General features: G+C 39.5%; 1 protein-coding gene across 1 annotated transcript in view; it reads right to left on the bottom strand.

The window, feature by feature from the left end:
• Positions 1 to 19,384, bottom strand: part of LOC103602267 (astrotactin-2-like) — a gene marked incomplete at its 3' end in the record, with an annotated part of 58,304 nt that overhangs the window by 6,173 nt on the left and 32,747 nt on the right. Inside the window, exon 2 of the mRNA XM_008586683.1 lies at positions 9,392 to 9,558. Within this exon, the coding sequence (XP_008584905.1) occupies positions 9,392 to 9,558 (167 nt within the window). The remainder of the gene's footprint in view (positions 1 to 9,391; positions 9,559 to 19,384) is intronic.

Raw genomic sequence — 19,384 nt, 5'->3', positions numbered from 1 at the left:
TTTTTTTTTTTTTTTTTTTTTTTTTTGTGACCGGTAAGGGGATTGCAACCCTTGGCTTGGTGTCACCCGCACCACGCTCAGCCAGTGAGTGCACCGGCCACACCTATATAAGATCTGAACCCGCAGCGGGAGCGCCACTGCGCTCCCAAGCGCCGCACTCTCCCGAGTGCCCCACGGGGCCGGCCCCCTATCTCATTTCTAATGTGTCTATTTGTGTTCTCTCTCTCTCTTCTTTGAAAGGGCTTTATGTATTTTATTTATGCATCTCCTCTTTTTGTTTATATTCTACTTCATTTATTTCAGCTTTTATTTGTATTAATTCTTTCCTGCTGCTTGCTTTGATTTTGTTCTATAATTTTTTTTTTGAGGGGGGGCTTCTTGAGTTGAATACTTTATTTGTTTATTTTCAATATTTCTTAATTCCTAATAAATGCTGTAGAGCTTCTGATTATGGCTTTGACTACATCCCACAAGTTTGATATACAGCCCTCCTGTTCATTTCTAAAGAGGTGGTAATTTGAGTTTGATTTTTTCCATACTCACATGTTACTTAGAAGGTAGTTTTTCTTTTTTTAATAATTCCCAAATAGATTTGTTTGTTCTCCTTTTATTGTTAATTTCTAATAGTATTGCATTCTATTCTGAGAATGTAGCTCGTATAATTTCTACTTTGGTGAATTTATTGATATTTTATGCCCTCTTACTTAAGGGAAGCACAAGGTGTCAAGTTCAGATTTGGAGCTAATTAAACCTGTATTTATAAAGAGGCTGTACCACCTATCAGCTATATAACCTTGATCAAGTCTGTTAACCTCCCTAGGCATCAGTCTCATAATCTATTAAATGTGGATAATAATCCTTATCATAGGGCTGATGTGATAATTAGAGATAACTACGTAAAGGATAAAACTGTGTCTCTCATATGGTAGCCAAATAATACATTGGCTATTGTGCTTATTATTGTTACTTGGTCTATTAGCCCATTTACACTTCCCAGGGAGTATAAATTTATTTCCAGTGTTTCTCAGATCCTAGTCCCTGGCTCCTCTCTTCCAGATTTCTTAAAGCTGATGGAGTTGCCATTCTTTGACTCCCTTTTTTTTTGCTTCGAAGTACATAATTGTGAACTTCTTATGTGACATTCATTGGAAATACATTATACATATAATTTATATGTGCACACATATGTAATTATTATGTATAATATGCATTAAGTTAAATATATGCATTATATACACATATATGTACATGTATGTGTACACACACACATATGCAAAGCTCAGTCCTGCATTCAAGATTCTGCAGTTTAGTGGAAATCTTTTTTGTATATATGACCTGATTTGCTCCTTACAGGTAATAGGTAGAATAATGGTGCCCCCAAAATGTCCATGCCCTAATCCCCAAAACTTATGAATATGTTATCTAACACAGCAAAAGGGACTTTGCAGATATGATTCAGTAAAGAATTTTGAGATAGGAAGATTATCCTGGATCATTTGGGTGGGCCTCATGCAATCACATGGGTTCCAAGAGGGAAATGAGAGTGTCAAAGTCAGAGTAGGAGATGCAAATCAGAAACAGAGCGGGGTGGGGTCTATACTGCTGGCCTAGAAGATCAAGCATGGGGCCATGAATCAAGGAATGTGGGCAGCCTCCGGCAGCTGGAAGAGGTAAGGAAACAGATTCTCCCCTAAAGTCTCCAGAAGAAAGGCAGCACTGCCAATGACAAGATTTTAGAAATTCTGCTCTTCAGAGCTGTAAAATAATAAAGCTGTGTTGTTTTAAGCCACTGAGTTTGCAGTAATTCATTACAGAAGCATCAGGAAATATACAACTCTCACAGGGAGGTATTGCTCCCATTTTCAGAAGTGAAAACTTAGGTTTAGAGAAGTTGAGTGACTTGCCATAGAGATATGCCTAGTCAATAGTGCTGCCTGGAATTAAACCTAGGAGTTCATATTTCGAGGTGTGTGTATATGAGTTATTTGAATGTTACTGTGTGTGCATGATTTTAACCATATCACAACTATAGGTTCATGATGATTTTCTTTTGTCTGGGAGTGGGAAATGATTATAGCTTAGGAGGAGAGAAAGGAGGAAGAGATAAAAGGCCTGAGATATGCTTAGCAAGATCCACAGAGAGGGAAAAATAAGGACTTAAAAGGGAAAATGGTCCTCTGAGTTTTGAAATGTGAGCAATTCTCTCCCCCAAGCCACCTCAGGGCATAGGAAGATTTGTGCAAAGGTCTGTTTAGTTGTTAGTTACTCTTTTAAATTTTATTTTTGTACCATGCCATATAATTACACCGCTCCTTTAGAACATTCTGTCATCTGGGAGATTTTCTTACAGAAATTCTAAAGAGCGTAGGCTCACAGGAAACCAGCCAAGATCTGCATGAAACTATATTTATACATATGCCAAAATGAAAACCACAAAATAAAATAAGTACAAAGATACAAACTGGGCATTTTAGCTGAAGGCAATGAATGTGTTACCCTTACACACCCATCACATTATAGAGACTACTAGAACTAGATAGGACTTGAGAGACTGCACCATAAAACCTATATGTGCTCAGCCAAGATCATGTTTTATTCAATCCTCATAGCAATGTCTTGAGATAGGTGCTTCCATTCCAATATTGCCACTGAGGACCCTGAGGCTTGGGACATTTAAGTTCACATGAACACTTTGGGAAAGCCAGGACCTGAACTTGGATCTTCTTACTCTAAATCCAGTGCTCTTTCCACTTCGGCACTGACGATTTTCTCTAATTTGCTTGTTTTTCAAAGGTGGAAACTGGGACCTAGAGAAAAATGGCATTATGTACAAATTCTCAAAGCAGATAATTTACTTATTTATTCATGTATTTACTCATTTATTCATTCCTTGATGGTTTATAGAATCAAGAAAATTATGTATTAAAATACATATACTAAAACAATTTTTTAAAAGAGGGAAAAAAACTTTTTTTTTTTTTTTTTTTTTTAAAGATGACCGGTAAGGGGATCTCAACCCTTGACTTGGTGTTGTCAGCACCACGCTTAGCCAGTGAGCTAACTGGCCATCCCTATATAGGATCCGAACCCGCGGCCTTGGTGTTATCAGCACCGCACTCTCCCAAGTGAGCCACGGGCCGGCCCGAAAAAATTTTAAAAAGGAAGGAAATCAATCAAAAAAAATACTAATAGAGAAAACTTAAGGATAAGAATAGCTCAAGGAACTGCACACCAGGTAGACTTGGATCAGTGTTAGGGATAAATTTAAGCATCCTATTACCAAAGCAGTTCCTTTCACCTATACTGATATTAGCACCTGTTAGAAATCCCACCCTGGGGTCATCAGTGCCAGAACCAGCAGCTAAGCACCTCAACTGCATTAACCCCACTGACCAACATCATAAGTATCTTTCTCATAAAGACCCTCATGATTGTCTCAACATTAACTAAAATACTAAAATGAAAACCAGTAAAGCCGTTGTCTCAGTGCCTCAGTCTGCAGGTTTCGCTCAAGTTTCTGGCAAAGCCATTTTGAAGGTAATGTACTCAATGCTATTTGTTAGAAAAGAAGGAAGGAAAGAAAATAATATAGGAATTCCTTGGGAACTCTTGGGCTAAATTATGTAGTATATTCTACCTACTCTCAGATCCCCAACAATTCCAAGAAACACTAACATCTCACTTAACACCAACAGGAAAAAAGACTGCCAAGTAACTCTGATAAACCATTGATAGTAAGGTACATCCTAATTTCAGAGACGTTAAAATGTGGAAAACGTGGGCACTTTAAAATCAATAAAACAAGTTTCTCCACTGCAGGATTTGTCAGAGCCTTGACTATCCCCAGGTGCACCAGGAACCTGCAAGAACCTGCAGGGTGGAGTCTATACCACTGGCCTTGAAGATCAAGCAAGGGGCCGTGAATCAAGGAATGTGGGCAGCCTCCAGCAGCTGGAAGAGGTAAGGAAACAAATTCTCCCCTAAAGTCTCCAGAAGAAGACTTCCTGTAAGAGTGCATATTTTCCCATGTGGGCCTGATCACTGAGTTTCTCTTTATTATCTTTGAGCATCTCATGGAACTAATGTTCCACAGAATCCACACTGAAAAAACACCTATCTACTTCTTACACCTGAGCTTTTACAAATGTGTAAACACAGAGAGTACAAGGTTATAATGTTTGCAAGAACCTGACATGCAGATATCCTATGTTAACTATTAGGGAACCTTTAACCAGGAGTCAGAGGGGTGAGAGCTCAGGCCCTAGCCTAAAAGATGGAAACCACAACAAAACAAGTGCCTGAATGAGGGACAGTCAAAATTAAAAACTCTGTCTCTGTTCTCTAGATGAGTGTTTCCTACTGCTACAGCAGGCATCAGCTTTGGTGATGAAAATAACTGGCTTCCAGTTAACTATGGATATTAAACACATGTATTTACCTCCTTCCCCTCCTAAAATCATGTAAAGAGGGCATTAAACAGATAGGCTAGTAAGGATTATTTGAGGCTGGACGTGTTCTCTGACCCAATGCTTTTTAATACATTTTCATTCAAATTAGAAGAGAGAGAAGCTTGGGATATCTCATGTTCCTGTCCCAATTTTACCTCCTAACTGGCTGTCAGACCCCTCTGGACCTCAGTTTCCTCCTCTAAGTAATCTGAGAAATACTGAAACTTCAAAAATGTTGACGACACTGCTCACTATCTCTTAAAGAGGAATACATAGGAAACATCTCTCTTAACAAATAACGTCAGGAAAAGGTGTTTACCCCTTGAAAATAAAACAAAACAAAGCCAAACAAACAGACAAAAAAACAAACAAAAAAAACCCTCGACGTTCCTTTTCTCATGCAATACAATTCACTATGTTTTGTTTTGTTTTGTTTCTGTTTACTTTGGTTGCTAAGAAGCACAAAGCTAAATGTATCACGTGTTAAGTGACTCTCCCATTTCAGGCTCCTGAAACTAACTTCTCTCTTTTCCTTCCCCTCTTTACAAATGTCTCTGATCAGTCCTATCTCTATACTAAGAGGTTTTTTTATATATGTTAAATTTATGTGGACAATGCATGTTATACATTATAAACACACAAAACACACAAAACCCACAAACCTGATGGCTAGGTAACTTGTCAAGGTCTTCAGGAAAGGTAATGCTCCCTCACCTTTAAGATTCATTCTAAATGCTTCAGCTTAGTATCCAATGACCTTCTCAACCTATTCTGAATTCACCTGCTTCTCCCGACCATACTGGTACCTGTGCTCTGTCAGTCTCTGTCAGGACCAAGTGAGGTTCAGTCACTTGTTCTCAGTGTCCCCTTTATCCCTGGTGGGCAAGGACCTGTACTCAGTTCTTCTCTGATTCTTACCATCTCACAAAAGACCAAGAACAGAGTAGGTGCAATAAATCTTTGGTGGATGTATTCATTCACCCATTAAGATTTTAATGAAGTCCTTGGGCCAAGTAGTAGGGAACAGTAACACAGATATACAGGTAATTAAAACCTAGTCCCCGCTCATGGGGAGTTCACAGTGTGACAGGACCAGATAGAAAAGCAGACAAGTCAACCAAGCAATGTGGCTACTACAGGGAGAGGCACGGGGACCATGTGACTCCACTGAAAGGATGCTTTATTCAGTTTGGGGGAACTTGGCCTGAAAAAGGGCTGACAATCAGGGCAGCTAACCAAAGGTCCGGTCAGCAAGAAGTGTCAAGATTTCACTGGCATAAATTAGAATGTGAGGCAAAAATGTAAACATCCCTCTTCCTTACAAGAGGACCCTATGGGTAGAAATGAAAAAAATAAAAACGAAAATAAGACAAGAAAATAAGTCCCTTCTATATGTGCACTAACCCCACCAGCTAAATATTGAGCCAAATTTAAATTGTATCTACTTGAAAGGATGGGTATTATTACCCATCCAGGGAATATTATTATCCATCCAGAGAAGTGCATTTACCCAGCTCCAGGAAAATAAGTCCCTTCTATATGTGCACTAACCCCACCAGCTAAATATTGAGCCAAATTTAAATCGTATCTACTTGAAAGGATGGGTATTATTACCCATCCAGGGAATATTATTATCCATCCAGAGAAGTGCATTTACCCAGCTCCAGAGTAAATGTACTTCTCACTTCTGACCCCCTTGGAGGCTCAAAGATTTGCTGGAGAAAGTAAGACCTGCACCCAGACTTGAAGATGAAATAGAAATGTCCAAGCTAAAGGGCCAGGGACAAACGGGGTTCAGGGGGTACAGGAGGAAAGAGAAGAGAGACAGAAGGAACAGTGTCAAAATTCCAGAAGCTGAAGCCACAAGGCTTAGCGCAAGAAGAGGAATGGATCTGGATATGCAGCTGGAAAGGCCAGACTGGGATCCAGGTGAATGGAGGAACTTCATTTAACAATTATTAACTGAGCACCTACTATGTGCCAGGCACTATTCTAGGTGCTAAAGGTAGAGCAGTAAGCAAGACACACAATTCTGTAATTGAATAATTAAATGATATGACTTTATATCTATTAGACTAATTATAACTGTGGTTTACTGAGTACTTAAATATGTTGGCCCCTGTGCACATAAAATTTTATTTAATACACACAGTGGTGCTACAGTCACTTCTGATTCTAGGTGAAAGAACAGAGGCTCAGAGAAATTGAGTGACTTGCCCAAGGCCACATGGCTAGATGCTGAGAGACAATGACAACAGATCTGTCTTTACTAGGACTGGAGCCACATGGCCTGGGTTTGAATCCTAACAGCACCACTTACTAGCTGTGTGACCTTGGGCAGGTCACTAAGCCACTCTGCTTAGTTTTCTTAACTGTAGAATGAAAATCTTAATAGAACCTCCCTTGTAGAGTTATGAGAATTGAATGAGCTAATGTCCATAAAGCACTTAGAACAATCATGGCACGTAGGAAGTGCTTAATAAATGTTTGCTTTTATTAACCTGGCTGCAAACAGATTTATTCGATCTGCTCCTACCGAGGAAACTCTTAGAAAGGTCGCAGAGCTTTAAACAAGTTGAGAAGGTTCCCTTAAGCTGAGCCAGGGTTTGTTTTGTTTTCCCTGCTTAATTCAGTAGCATCCCACTCCTCTCTGAACCAACTCTTTCATAAGTACCTGCTAATAGCTTTCCTTGTTTACAGTGCTTCTCACAAGTGTGGGTAACTTCTCATTGGCACCCTTAATAGACAATTTCCAAAGCTTGTTGAAACTGCAGTTGGTTTTAAGAGACCTGGGTTTTATTTATTTATTTATTGTCCTGTTTATCAACATTTGGATGGGCTTTAACAGCTCACAACACACACTTGCCAATTCAATCTCATTCAAGACTTTCACAGACCTTTCATGGTAGAGGAGGTTAGTTCATCCTACCTCACAGACTGAAAACCAAGAAGTCAAGGGCATCAGGTCACCGAGCAAGCGATGGGCAACTGTCATTTGGATCATTAATTATAGTTAGTTATTTAATGAATGCATACAATGCTAACTCTGTACAGGGTACTGTTCCAAAACACTTTAAAAATACTGATGTAAATTATAATATAAGTAATGCGATGTATTTAGTCCTCATAACAACTTTACAGGCAGATACTATTATTACCCCTATTTAACAGATCAGGAAACTAATGCACAGAGATGTTAAGTAACTTGATTTAAGGTCACACAGCAAGGAGATGGCGAACTACATTACTAGTTGTAACCTTGGGCATGTTACTTAACCTTGGCGGGGTAATAAATGTAAAGTACTTTTCACTCTTCACAACCATCATTATTTTGAGGTAGGTATTATCAAAGAAACTGAAGGTCAGAGTCCTGAGAATCTTGTGGATGCCTGAGAGACAGGTAGAGCTAGCATTAGAAACCATGTTTACCGAATCCAAGCTTCCCTGTAGTGTGCGATGGATGGAAGGTGGTGATAGTTTCTGATGTCAAAATCCATTACTGCTGCAGCTGCTGCTGTTACTGCTGGTATTTGCCACAGAAGAACCCGCACCCACCCAAGTACACAGAGAGAGAAAAATAACAATGATAAGAACAGGGCTGATTCTGTATGCAAGCCTGCAGATCTAAATCCATGCATAATTTACTCAACACTGCCCTGCAGTCACTTAAGCTGAGGAGAGACTGCTATAAACTCAGGTCTGCATACCCTCATTTATTTCTTATTTATTTTAGTGATACATATCTAGGGCCCGTAGATAGCTTCTCCAACACCTGCTGGAAGGCACCTGCAGCCCCAGGTGTAACTAGGGCAGGGAAGGAGACCCTGAAATAAGCCCCAGAAGAAAAAAAAAAAAAATGGACTCAACGTACTAGAACCATGCAAGTTAAATTAATTTTCTGGTAAACTGGGGTTAAACCCCTTCACACTCCCACCCCCTTTCTTGTGATACATAGGACCAAAACGGTTGTTAAACATCTTGTTCTCCTTTTCTATGTTAGTAAAAAGAGCATTGAGCATACTTGGTATTATTTTTCTGAGTCACACAATGTCAAAAGATGAGCATACTTTCTGACATGAAGACATAACCAGAAAAGGAATGAAGAGGAGAGGAAAAGGTTCTGCTATTTTTGTGTGATCACTGAGGACCAAACGCTCTGCTAGGTGCTGTGAGTGGCAGAAGCAACTCTCGCTGCAATCCTCAATAAGGAATACAAGGCAAACTGGAAAAAATGTTAACCAGGGTTGTCCAAAGATCTCTTTTCACAGGTGGTTAAACTGCTACCCAGAGAGAGATGAGTTGTCCCAGGCCACTCGCGAGTTGGTCCCAACATGCCCCCTCTTGCAGTCTCATACTAATTTTAAAACTCGGTTTGAGTTCTTCCTGAGACAGAAGCTACAAGCTTCACCTGCTCTGTTTACTTTACACCTCCTCTCATCCAATGAATTGTCCTCACAGATATGAGCATTAGGGCACAGAGAATCTGAATGCTGAACTCACGCTGTTAGACTCCTGCAGAAGCCAAGTTCAAAGCCTGAGCTAAGCCTATGCTCTTAGCAGCACAACTGAAGCTTTCTTTGTGAACATCTTCAAGGCACCCGCTTCTGTCTCCAAACTTCACCAACCAAGGCTACAAGAAGAAATGCAGAAGGAGAAGGAAACTTCAGCAGGAAAAAGATCCTGACCCCAGGATATAGCCTGGACACACGTTTATTTATCATGTTTATTAATCAATTATTTCTTTTTCTTCAACCATTCTTCTTTCCAATACCCAACTGAAGGTTATACTCCTGCCTTATGCCTCTTGGGCTGAAACAGAACAGGCAAAAAGGCCATTTCATTAAAGGTCAGGCCCAGCCTGGCTGGCCTGTAGTTCCTGACCATTTTCTCATGCCTCCTCTGAGCAGGAAGGGAACACATGGGCCTTGGGGACAGAGACTCACCCGCAGAACATGAAGATGGTGCTGGAGGTGGCATCGTAGGGCAAAGGCAGCGTCTGCTGCAGGCACAGCTGCTCACAGCCACCGTTAAAGCCATCAGAGCAGTCGATGCCTTTGGAGTGGTCGTAGCAGCCAGAGCCGTCCTTCATGGGCCTCAGCTCCTCGGGGCACTGCTCAGAGAGAGAGCAACAGGGTGGTTATGGCCGAGGAGGCAGCAGGCCCCACCACGCCCTCTCCTCCCACCTTCTGAAAGGGGCATGTGTCTTGTTTGGCCAATTAATAGCTGTGTGGCCTTGGACAGGTACCTATACCTCTCTGAACCTTAATGTGCCCACCTATAAAATAAGGCTTTTGTGACTACCTGCCTTGTAGAATTGTAAGAGTAAAGAGAGATGTTGGCAAAGTGCTTAGAACACGGTGGCTCACACAGCAATCGTATAGCAAATATTAGCTGTTGTTAATATTGACATTGCTGGGATCATCTTCGCTATTGTGTTTATTGTGATTGCCTGATAGGGTCTGTTGCTATTAAGATCACTTAGGGAGGAAGCCAGATATATTTTAATGAGTCCCTACCAATATGAGTTTAAATTCCAGCTCTTTCCCCTTTTACCATGTGACCCAGGGCAAGTTTCTCACCCTCTCTGAGTCTCAATGTCCTCATCTATTAAATGTGCATAACACCTACAACTACTGATTTGTTGTGATGCTTATATTGGATTATGGGTGTGATTATTTTACTTCAGAACTGGGCACATAATTTGGTAGTGGTAAAATGTGAATTATTTCCCTTCCTGTCTTGAACTGGTCTCTTTTTTGCCACCCTTGTCTCTGAAGCCCTAATGAGATTCCTGCATTCTTAGAAAAGGAACATGAAAAGGACGCCTAATCAGTCTGCTGGCCTCCAGTCTGGTCTCCTCTAAACCATCCTCCAAATGGCCACAGGATTGATGTTTCTAAATAGCATCTCTTCCCAGCTTAAATAAGTACATAAATAAATTTTTAAAAACTTGGATCTTCCTTAAGCTGATCATCAAGGTCCGATACAGACAATGTCAAATCCTCTGCTCAGTAAAGAAATAACCCCAACCCTCCTTTGTTCACAGTCCTCCTCATAACCCTTGGTCCCTAAGCAAACCCCAGGGATTCCAACCTTCAATGACCTCAGCTGGGATGTCCTTATCATTGTGTCTGGCACCTACTAAGTGCTCCATGAATGTAAGATCTTATACTGTGGGGACAACTGGCTATTTATTTCATTTAGTTTTCCATCATTTGATGAGACTGAGCTCACCCTCACCAGATCAGCTGACCGAGCAGCAGGTCCAATGCTCCTGCTTTTGGAAGGGAAAATGAGATACTAGGTTTTAATTTCATTCGTCCTGCTGGCATTTCCTGTCCACAAAGATTAACACCCAGTGCCCAGCCCTCCTCATACATCACTGTATGTTGCTGATTAAAATGCCCTCCTGCTGTGTCCCCTCCAACCAGCTCTGCAGTCCCCTCCCCAGGCTGTCAGCCTGAACAACATCAATAACAAAACACACACACAAAAATTAATTTACAAAAACCACAATAACCGAAAAGAAAGGTCAGCCCTCTTGGAAATTAAATTTTGCCTAAGAAGAATTTGTAATTACAAATGCACGGGAGAGTTCTTTGAGACATTTGAGCCTGGCGCCAGAAAGGGTGACAGAGAAAGTAGGTTATAGATGGCCTTTGTCAAGCTGCAGAAAGGTTATAAAACTGCTACATTTTATGCTTAAAAAGAAAAATCAATTTTCCATGTGAGTGAAGTACTGTACATATTAATACAAGCTCAGAGGAAGCCCCTGCTTGTCTCTGAACATTTACTGTCAGAAAGAAGGGCTCCTGGTCATGGGGTCATTTGGAACCATTTGCTGGTACTGGGCTGGGTTGTGTCTGTGCAGAGACTCAGGGATGAGCACTGGAAAGGACGGTGACCTTCTTTCTCATCAGGTAACAGGAGATACCTGAGACAGGGTATCAGTTATGCCTCTTCCCATGCCCCTGATTCCCTACCACCTTGCTTCTTAAAAGGGGCGTTCACTATAATCCAGGTATTCTCTACATTACTTATTGCCTGTTTTTACTTATTTAATCTTTTTAGCAAATGCATGAGGAAGTGTGATAGGCTGATAATGCTCCCAAAGATGTGTCCTTGCCCTAAGCCCTGGAACCTGTGAATGTTACCTTCTGTGGTAAAGTTTTTGTAGATGTGATTAAATTAAATAACTTGAGAAGACTACCCTGGATTTCCAGGTTGGCCTAAATACCATTGTAAGTGTCCTTATAAGAGAGAGGCAGGCTTACTTATACACAGAAAAAAAAAAAAGCTGAAATACATAGAGAATGAAACAGTGGTTACCCTGGGTGGGGCAGGGCTGGGGGTGGAAATGGGGAGATGTAGGTCAAAGGCTGCAAAATAGCAGATATGTACGATGAACAAGTCTAGAGATCTAACAGCATGAGGGCTAAAGTTATCAAAATTGTATTAGAAATTTCTTATTAAAGAAGTAGATTTTAGCTGTTCTTGTCATACATGCAAAGTGACTATGTGAGATGATAGGTACGTTAACCTGTTTCACTATAGTAACCATTTTACTATCTATATGTATCCCATAACATCATGTTGTAAACCTCAAATATACAAAATGTCATTTATTAAATGAGAGAGAGAGAAAGAAAATGAGAGACAGACAGAGAGAGAGAGGCAAAGAGGAATTACAAACACAGAGAAGGCAAGCAGGTGGAGCAGAGATTGGAGCGATTGACCTCAAAGCAATAGATGCTGCAGCCACTAGAAGCTGTAAGAGCCAAGGCACAGATTTTTCTCCAGAGCCTCCAGAGGGAGCAGGACCCTGCCAACACCTTGACTTTGAACTCCTGGCCTTCACAACTGTGAGAGAATAAATTTCTGTTGTCTTAAACCACCCACTTTGTGATAATTTGTTACAGCAGCCAGAGGAAACTAATACTCATACAGGTAGGTACTGTCATTGTTCCCATTTTGCAGATGAGGAAACTGAGGAGAGGATTCCACACTTTGGTGGTGGCAGGGACAAAGCTTCTCAGGCCTTCTGACTCTGTAGCTCTTAACTGCCACCCAGGCAAGTCACTTCACTCCCTGTCACTTGACTGATGGATATCCAGTCTTGGGAAGTTGGAACAAGGAACAGCTTAGTGCTGATGTAACCAGTGTACTTTAAAACTGAGTGGAAAGGCATGAAGCCAGGCCTCCCAGCCCACTGCACTCACTATCCTTTAGGTTAAAGCATTTTACAGCTGAAGACAAATTTACAGATTCTTTAGTCTCTTTCCCCAAGATGATTTACAGGTGGAAAACTGAGGCTCAGAAAGGTGAAGGGACTTGATTAATGTCACACAGCAAATTAAAGGCAGAACTAGAACTGTACCTAGATTTGAGTCATGAATGTAGGAGAGGGATTCTGAGTGAAGTGGGCTTATCAATATGATCATTCCTTCATTCGTCATGGACTTCGTGCCTTGCATCCTTGGGTGTGAGTGGAGCAGATGAGATCTAGCAATGCCATCATTTGAGCTCTCTTGTATTATTGCAATTATTTCATTGTTTGTCATCTGTCTCCTCTTCCGAAATGTAAACTTTATAACATTATGGACCATGGCTGGCTTGTCCTCAGCTGTATCCAAAACTTAGAATGGTGTCTGGCACAGAGTAGGTGCTTGCTATTTGTTGATTGGACAAATGGCATGCCAGACAGGATGTTTTGTGTGTCTGTGTATTAACTTTGAGTCTGAATCTAAACTGCCTTGTACAATCTGTGCAACCTTTGGTCAGTGACTTTAAAATCTCCTACCTTCATATGATTACTGTGGGGGGGAAAACAGTATGGTGGCCAGCCTCAAAGTGATTCTTGACTGTTGGTGTTAACATTCTTGTATAGATAACTCCCACATAGCACCAGTACTGGTCTATGTGACCAATAGCAAATGGCAGAAGTGATAGTATGTGGCTTCTCAGATTACGTTGTAAAAGAATGAGGCTTCTCAGTCTCTCTCTCTCTCTCTCTCTCTCTCTCTCTCTCTCTCTCTCATCACTTGCTCTAGTGAAAGCAAGCTGCCCTGTTTTCAGAATTAGTATGGACAGTTCCATGTGGCAAGGAACTGAGGCCTCTGGTCACCAGCTAGAGAGGCTGAGGCCTGCTGACAGAAAGACTAGCCCTCATTATCCTCTCTCTCTCTCTCTCTCTCTCTCTCTCTCTCTCTCTCTCATCACTTGCTCTAGTGAAAGCAAGCTGCCCTGTTTTCAGAATTAGTATGGACAGTTCCATGTGGCAAGGAACTGAGGCCTCTGGTCACCAGCTAGAGAGGCTGAGGCCTGCTGACAATGAGTGAGCTTGAAATGAATCCTTTAACTAATCAAGCCTGTTCAGATTTCTGCAGCTCCAGCTGACATCTTCACCACAACCTTGTAGGGGCCAGACCACACAGCTAAGCCAAGCCACTCTTGAATTTCTGACCCTCAAAAATTGCATGAGATAATAAATGCTTTTTGATTTAAGCTGTTTGATTTGGGGATAATTTGTTACAGCAGTAGATAACTAATATGGTAAGATAACTATATGTGGTAGCACAGTAATCAGTGAATGGTAGCTGCTGTTATGGGTATTTTTATGGAGCTTAGAATCTAGTTTGAGAGACGAAAAATATACACATCAGTCAGAGAACTAGTTCTAGTTGTAGAACAAACATGAAGAAATATGGTATGATTAGGCTGGGAAAATGGAAACTCTACATGGTGACTGGGGAATATTGGAGCAGGGAGGCCTCAGTCAGGAAAGCCTTCCTAGAGAAACAGGCATGACTGGAGCAGACGGGATGTATCTGGTGGACTATAAGGAGGGAGATCAGAATTCTTGCTCAGGTCCTACCACTCACTTGCTTTGTGACCTTGGACAAGTCCTTGAACCTACTGGGGCTCGGTTTCCTTTCTCTAAGTGGAGGAGACAGCTTGGAGACAATATGGGAACTGAAGTCAGGCGTGAATTCTAGTGCAGGCATTGTGATACTGAGCAGCTACGTAGAACACTTCACCTCAGGGAGAGCATCAGTTTCTTCATCTGTAAAATGGAAATAATAATGCTTCTTTGGGAGGCACTTCTGGAGACTATGAGAAAACACACCTAAAGTGTCTGGCTCCAGATTTGGCACATAATAGGCACTCAATAAATGAAGGACAAATGAATCGATAAATAAACAAATGATAAAAAAAGTGAACCCAATCCCTTGAAAGAAAACCTAACAGAAACTGTTAGCTGATTTTTTCTTTCTCATCAGTCTAAGCCCTTCAATGAATCATTTAACAAATATTCATTGAACACCTATGCAGTTGTAAGCAAATGTTTTAGGCGCTAGAAATATAGTAGTAAATAGTACGGATAAGATGCTGCTCTCGTGGGGCGTACATTCCAGAGAGAAGACGAATGATTAACATTAAAACAAGTAAAGTGATTATGTCCTAGAGTAAAAAAGTGCTATGAAGAAAGAAAAAAGTATGATGTGACAAAAAGTTAATGGGAATGTGGTAAAGGAAGCATAAATTTAGAAATAGGGTAGACAGACTTCTTCCACTTCTTTATTCTTTTTCAAAAGAAGTTTTGACTATTCTAGTTCCTTTGCCTTTCTATATAAATTTTAGAAAAACCTGGTCTATATCTATAAAAATCATGTGGAAGTTTGATCAAAATAATGTTAAACCTTTATATCAATTTTGGGAGCATAGGCATCTTTTCTAGGTTGTCTTCCAATTTATGAATACAGTATGTCCTTTCATGTATTTAGAACTTTGATTTCTTTCCTTAGCGTTTTATAGTTTTCAGCACACATCTCATACGTGTTTTGCCAGATTCCCATCTAAGTATTTCATCATATTTTAGGGATTGTGTTTTTATTTCAGTGTTCACATATTCATTGCTAGTATATAGGAATACAATTGATGTAGATTTTCCTTGTATCCTAAGATCCTGCTGAACTCACTAATTACTTGTAGGAGTTTTTGGGTCTTTTTTAATGGATTCCTTGGGATTTTCTATGTAAACAATCATGTGATCTGCAAATAAGAACAGTTTTATTTCTTCCTTTCTGATCAGAATGCCTTTTATTTCTGTTTCTTGCTTTATTGCACTGGCTAGGACTTCCAGCAATATGTTGAATAACAGTGGTAAGAGTGGGCTTCCTTGCCTTGTCTCTGATCTTTGAGAGAAAGAATTCCATCTTTCGCCATATGTATGTTAGCTGTAGGCTTTTTATTGATGTTCTTTATCAAGTTGAGTAGGTTCTCCTCTATTTCTATTTTTCTGAAAATTTTTATCATTTTGGGGGTTGAATTTCATCAAATGTTTTTTGTCTATATTAATTGATATGATCATGTGGTTAATTTTCTTTTGCCTGTAAATATATTGATAGACTTTCAAATAATGAACCAGTCTTCCATCCCTGGAATAAACCACACTGGGTCACAGGATATAGATCTTTTTTTATGTATTGTTGAATTCTATTTGCTAACATTTTGGTGAGGAATTTTACAACTATATATGCATGTGGACTATTGGTCTTCCTCTGTAGTTTTCTGCTTTTATACTGTCTTTGACCAGTTTGGTATCAAGGTAAGGCTACTGTCTTAAAGTAAATTGGGAAATACTCCCTCTTCAATTTTATGTAAGATATTTTTTTAGAATTGGTGTTAATTCTTCTTTAAACGTTTGGTATACTTCTCTGCTTTTATACTGTCTTTGACCAGTTTGGTATCAAGGTAAGGCTACTGTCTTAAAGTAAATTGGGAAATACTCCCTCTTCAATTTTATGTAAGATATTTTTTTAGAATTGGTGTTAATTCTTCTTTAAACGTTTGGTATACTTCTCCAGTGAAACTATCCAGGCCTAGGGTTTTAGTTTTTTTGGTTTTTTTTTTTTTTTTTTTTCAGGAGGGTGGGTGCTTAAAGTTACAAATTCAATTCTTTTAATAGTTATAGGGCTATTTGTAGTATCTGTTTCATACTGATGAAGTATGGTAGTGTGTGATTTTCAAGAAATTAGTCTATTTCATCTAAGTTGTCAAATTTGTGCATGTAACATTATTTGTAGTATTCCCTATTACCATTTTGATGTCTGTAGAGTCTGTAGTAACATCACCTGTTACATTCCAGATATTAGTAACTTGTGCCTTCTCTCCTCTTTTCTATATTAGTCTTGTTAGAGTTTTCTCAATTTTATTGATATTTTCAAAGAATCAGGTTTTTTGTTTAACTGATTTTTGTCTATTTTTTTTTTTTTTTATGTTTTCAATTGCATTGGGTTCATTCAATTCTGCTTGCTTTGGGTTTATTTTGCTCTCCATTTCCTAAGTTCTTAAGATGGGAGCTCAGATCATTGATTTAAAACTTCCTCTTTTCTAATGTGTGAATTTAGGGCTACACATTACTTCTCATTGAATGTAAATACAGAAAAGTTACAAGAAAATGATGAATCATCACTTCAGCCCTGTGTCTCACACACTTTGGTATATTGTATTTTTATTTTGTTCAGTTCAGCATATTTTTATTTCTCCTGAGGTGTCCTCTTTGACACATGGATTATTTTGAAGTGTGTTGTTTAGTTTCCAAGTACCTAAAGATTTTTCTGCTATCTCTGTTATGAACTGAAGGCTTGTTTCCCTAAAATTCGTATGTTGAAATCCTAACTCTCAATGTGATGGTATTTGCAGTTGGGGCTTTGGGGAGGTAACTAGGTCATGACGGTGACACCTTCACAATAGGCATTGGTTCCCTTACAAGAAGAGGAAGAGAAACAAGAGTAAACTCTCTCTCTCCAACATATAAGGAGAGATTGAGAAGGCAATCCAGAAAGAGCATTCACTAGAGAACTGAATCGGTCATTCTGATTCATTTTATTCTCAGACTTCTGGCCTCCAGAACTGTGAAAAATAAATATTTGTTATTTAAGCCACTTAGTTTACAGTATTATGTTATAGCAGCAAAAGCTGACAATGGTAGTGTTATTGCTTTATAGTTTGATTCTACAGTGGTTGGAGAACACACTCTGTATTATTTGAATTATTTAAATTTGTTGGGACTTTTTTTCATGGCCCTGGAAATGCTCTGTCTTTGTATGTGTTCTGTAAGCACTTGAAAATAATATGTATTCTATTTTTATTGGGCACAGTGTTGTATAAACATTACCTAGATTCTTTTGGTTGATGGCGTTACTGAGTTCTTCTATAAAATTGCTAGTTTTCTGTCTAGTTGTCCTATCAATTGATGAGGAAAGGGTATTGAAGTACTGAACAATAGTTGTGAATTTGTCTATGTTTTATTTTGTTTCAATTAGTTTTTGCTTTAAACATTTTGCAGTTCTGTTGTTTGATGCATAAACATTTAGGATTGCTATGTCTTCTTGGTAGATGTCACTTTTTATCATTATATTATGTCCCTCTCTGGTAATTTTTCTTAAGGCCTACTTTATCTGATATTAATATGACTACCCCTGCTTTTGTTTGACTTGCTAATATGTCTTTTTCATCTATTTGCTTTCAACTTGCCCATATCCTTATACGTGAAGTGAATTTTCTGTAGACAGTACACGCATGGGTCATGCTTTTTAACCCCCTCTGGCAATATCTCTCTTTATTTCTGAACTTAAATTATTTACACTGAATGTGATTACTGATAAGTTAATGCTTAAGCCTGGCATTTTATTTTCTGTTTTTCATGTCTCTGTTTTCTTTTACCTAGTTTCCTGTGAGTTACTTAAACATTTTATAGAGTTCCATTTTCATTTTTCTATTGTTTCTGATTGCAAATTTTTGTATAGTTTTTAGTGGTTGCTTCAGCTATATGTAACTTGCCACAGTCCACTGGTTTCATCATTCTACAAGTCTAAGTGATGTGTAGTAACCTTACCTCTCTTTATGCTTTACGTCTCTTTACTCCCATTTATAATGCAATTTTATCAGTTATTTCTCTAAATACATTTAGAACTTCATCAGACAATGCTATTCCTTTTTTGCTTTAACCATCTAACATAATGAAGGAAACTCAAGAGGAGAAGGAAGTTCTATTGTATGTACCCATATTTTTGCTGGGTTCGTTCTTCCTTTCCAATGTTCCAGGATTCCTTCTTTTATAATTTCTTGTTTAAAGAACTTCCATTAACTATTCTTTTAGAAAAAGTCTGCTGGTGACAAGTTCTTTTATGGTTCATTCATCTGAGAATGTCTTGATTTCTCATTCATTCCTAAAGGATTTTTCGCTGGACACAGGATTTTAACTTGACGGTTCTTTTTTATTCAGCACTTGAGAAATGTGCCACTTCCTTCTGGCCTCTACGGTTTCTAAGGAGAACTCAACTGTCATTAAAATTGTGTTTCTACTGTACATAAGAATTTCTCTCTCTTTGTTTTTAAGATTTTTTCTTTTTTTTTTTTTAATTATTTTTATTTTGTCAATAGACAATGTAGTTGATTATTATGTCCCATCACCGAAACCTCCCTCCCTCCTCCCACTCCCCCCTCCCACCCAAGTGTGTCCCCTCCATTGGCTTGAGGTAAGAACTTCAAAAAAAAAATAATTGTGAGGGCCGGCCCGGTGGCGCACTGCTACAGAATTTGCAGTTGGGGCTACAGTGCACTGCTTGGGAAGCGCGGCGGCGCTCCCGCCGAGGGTTCGGATCCCACATAAAGACCGGCTGCTTACTGGCTGAGCGAGGTGCGGGAGCAACACCGAGGGTTGCGATCCCGTTGTCGGTCCCAGTCCGGTACGGGCACGACACTGAGGGTTGCGATCCGTTGCAGGTCACGAAAAAAAAAGGAAAAAAATTTAAAAAAATAAAAAAATAATTGTGGTTGTTATATCTTCCTCACACCCCCCCCAGTTTTGTTGTTGTTGTTGTTGTTGTTGTTTGTTTGTGTGTGTGTGTGTATGTATGTGTGTGAATTGA

Source organism: Galeopterus variegatus, unplaced genomic scaffold (assembly GCF_000696425.1).
Source record: "Galeopterus variegatus unplaced genomic scaffold, G_variegatus-3.0.2 Scaffold4077, whole genome shotgun sequence".
NCBI lineage: Eukaryota > Metazoa > Chordata > Mammalia > Dermoptera > Cynocephalidae > Galeopterus > Galeopterus variegatus.
The sequence above is the reverse complement of the archived record's forward strand: the minus strand, read 5'-3'. Positions and strand labels throughout refer to the sequence as shown.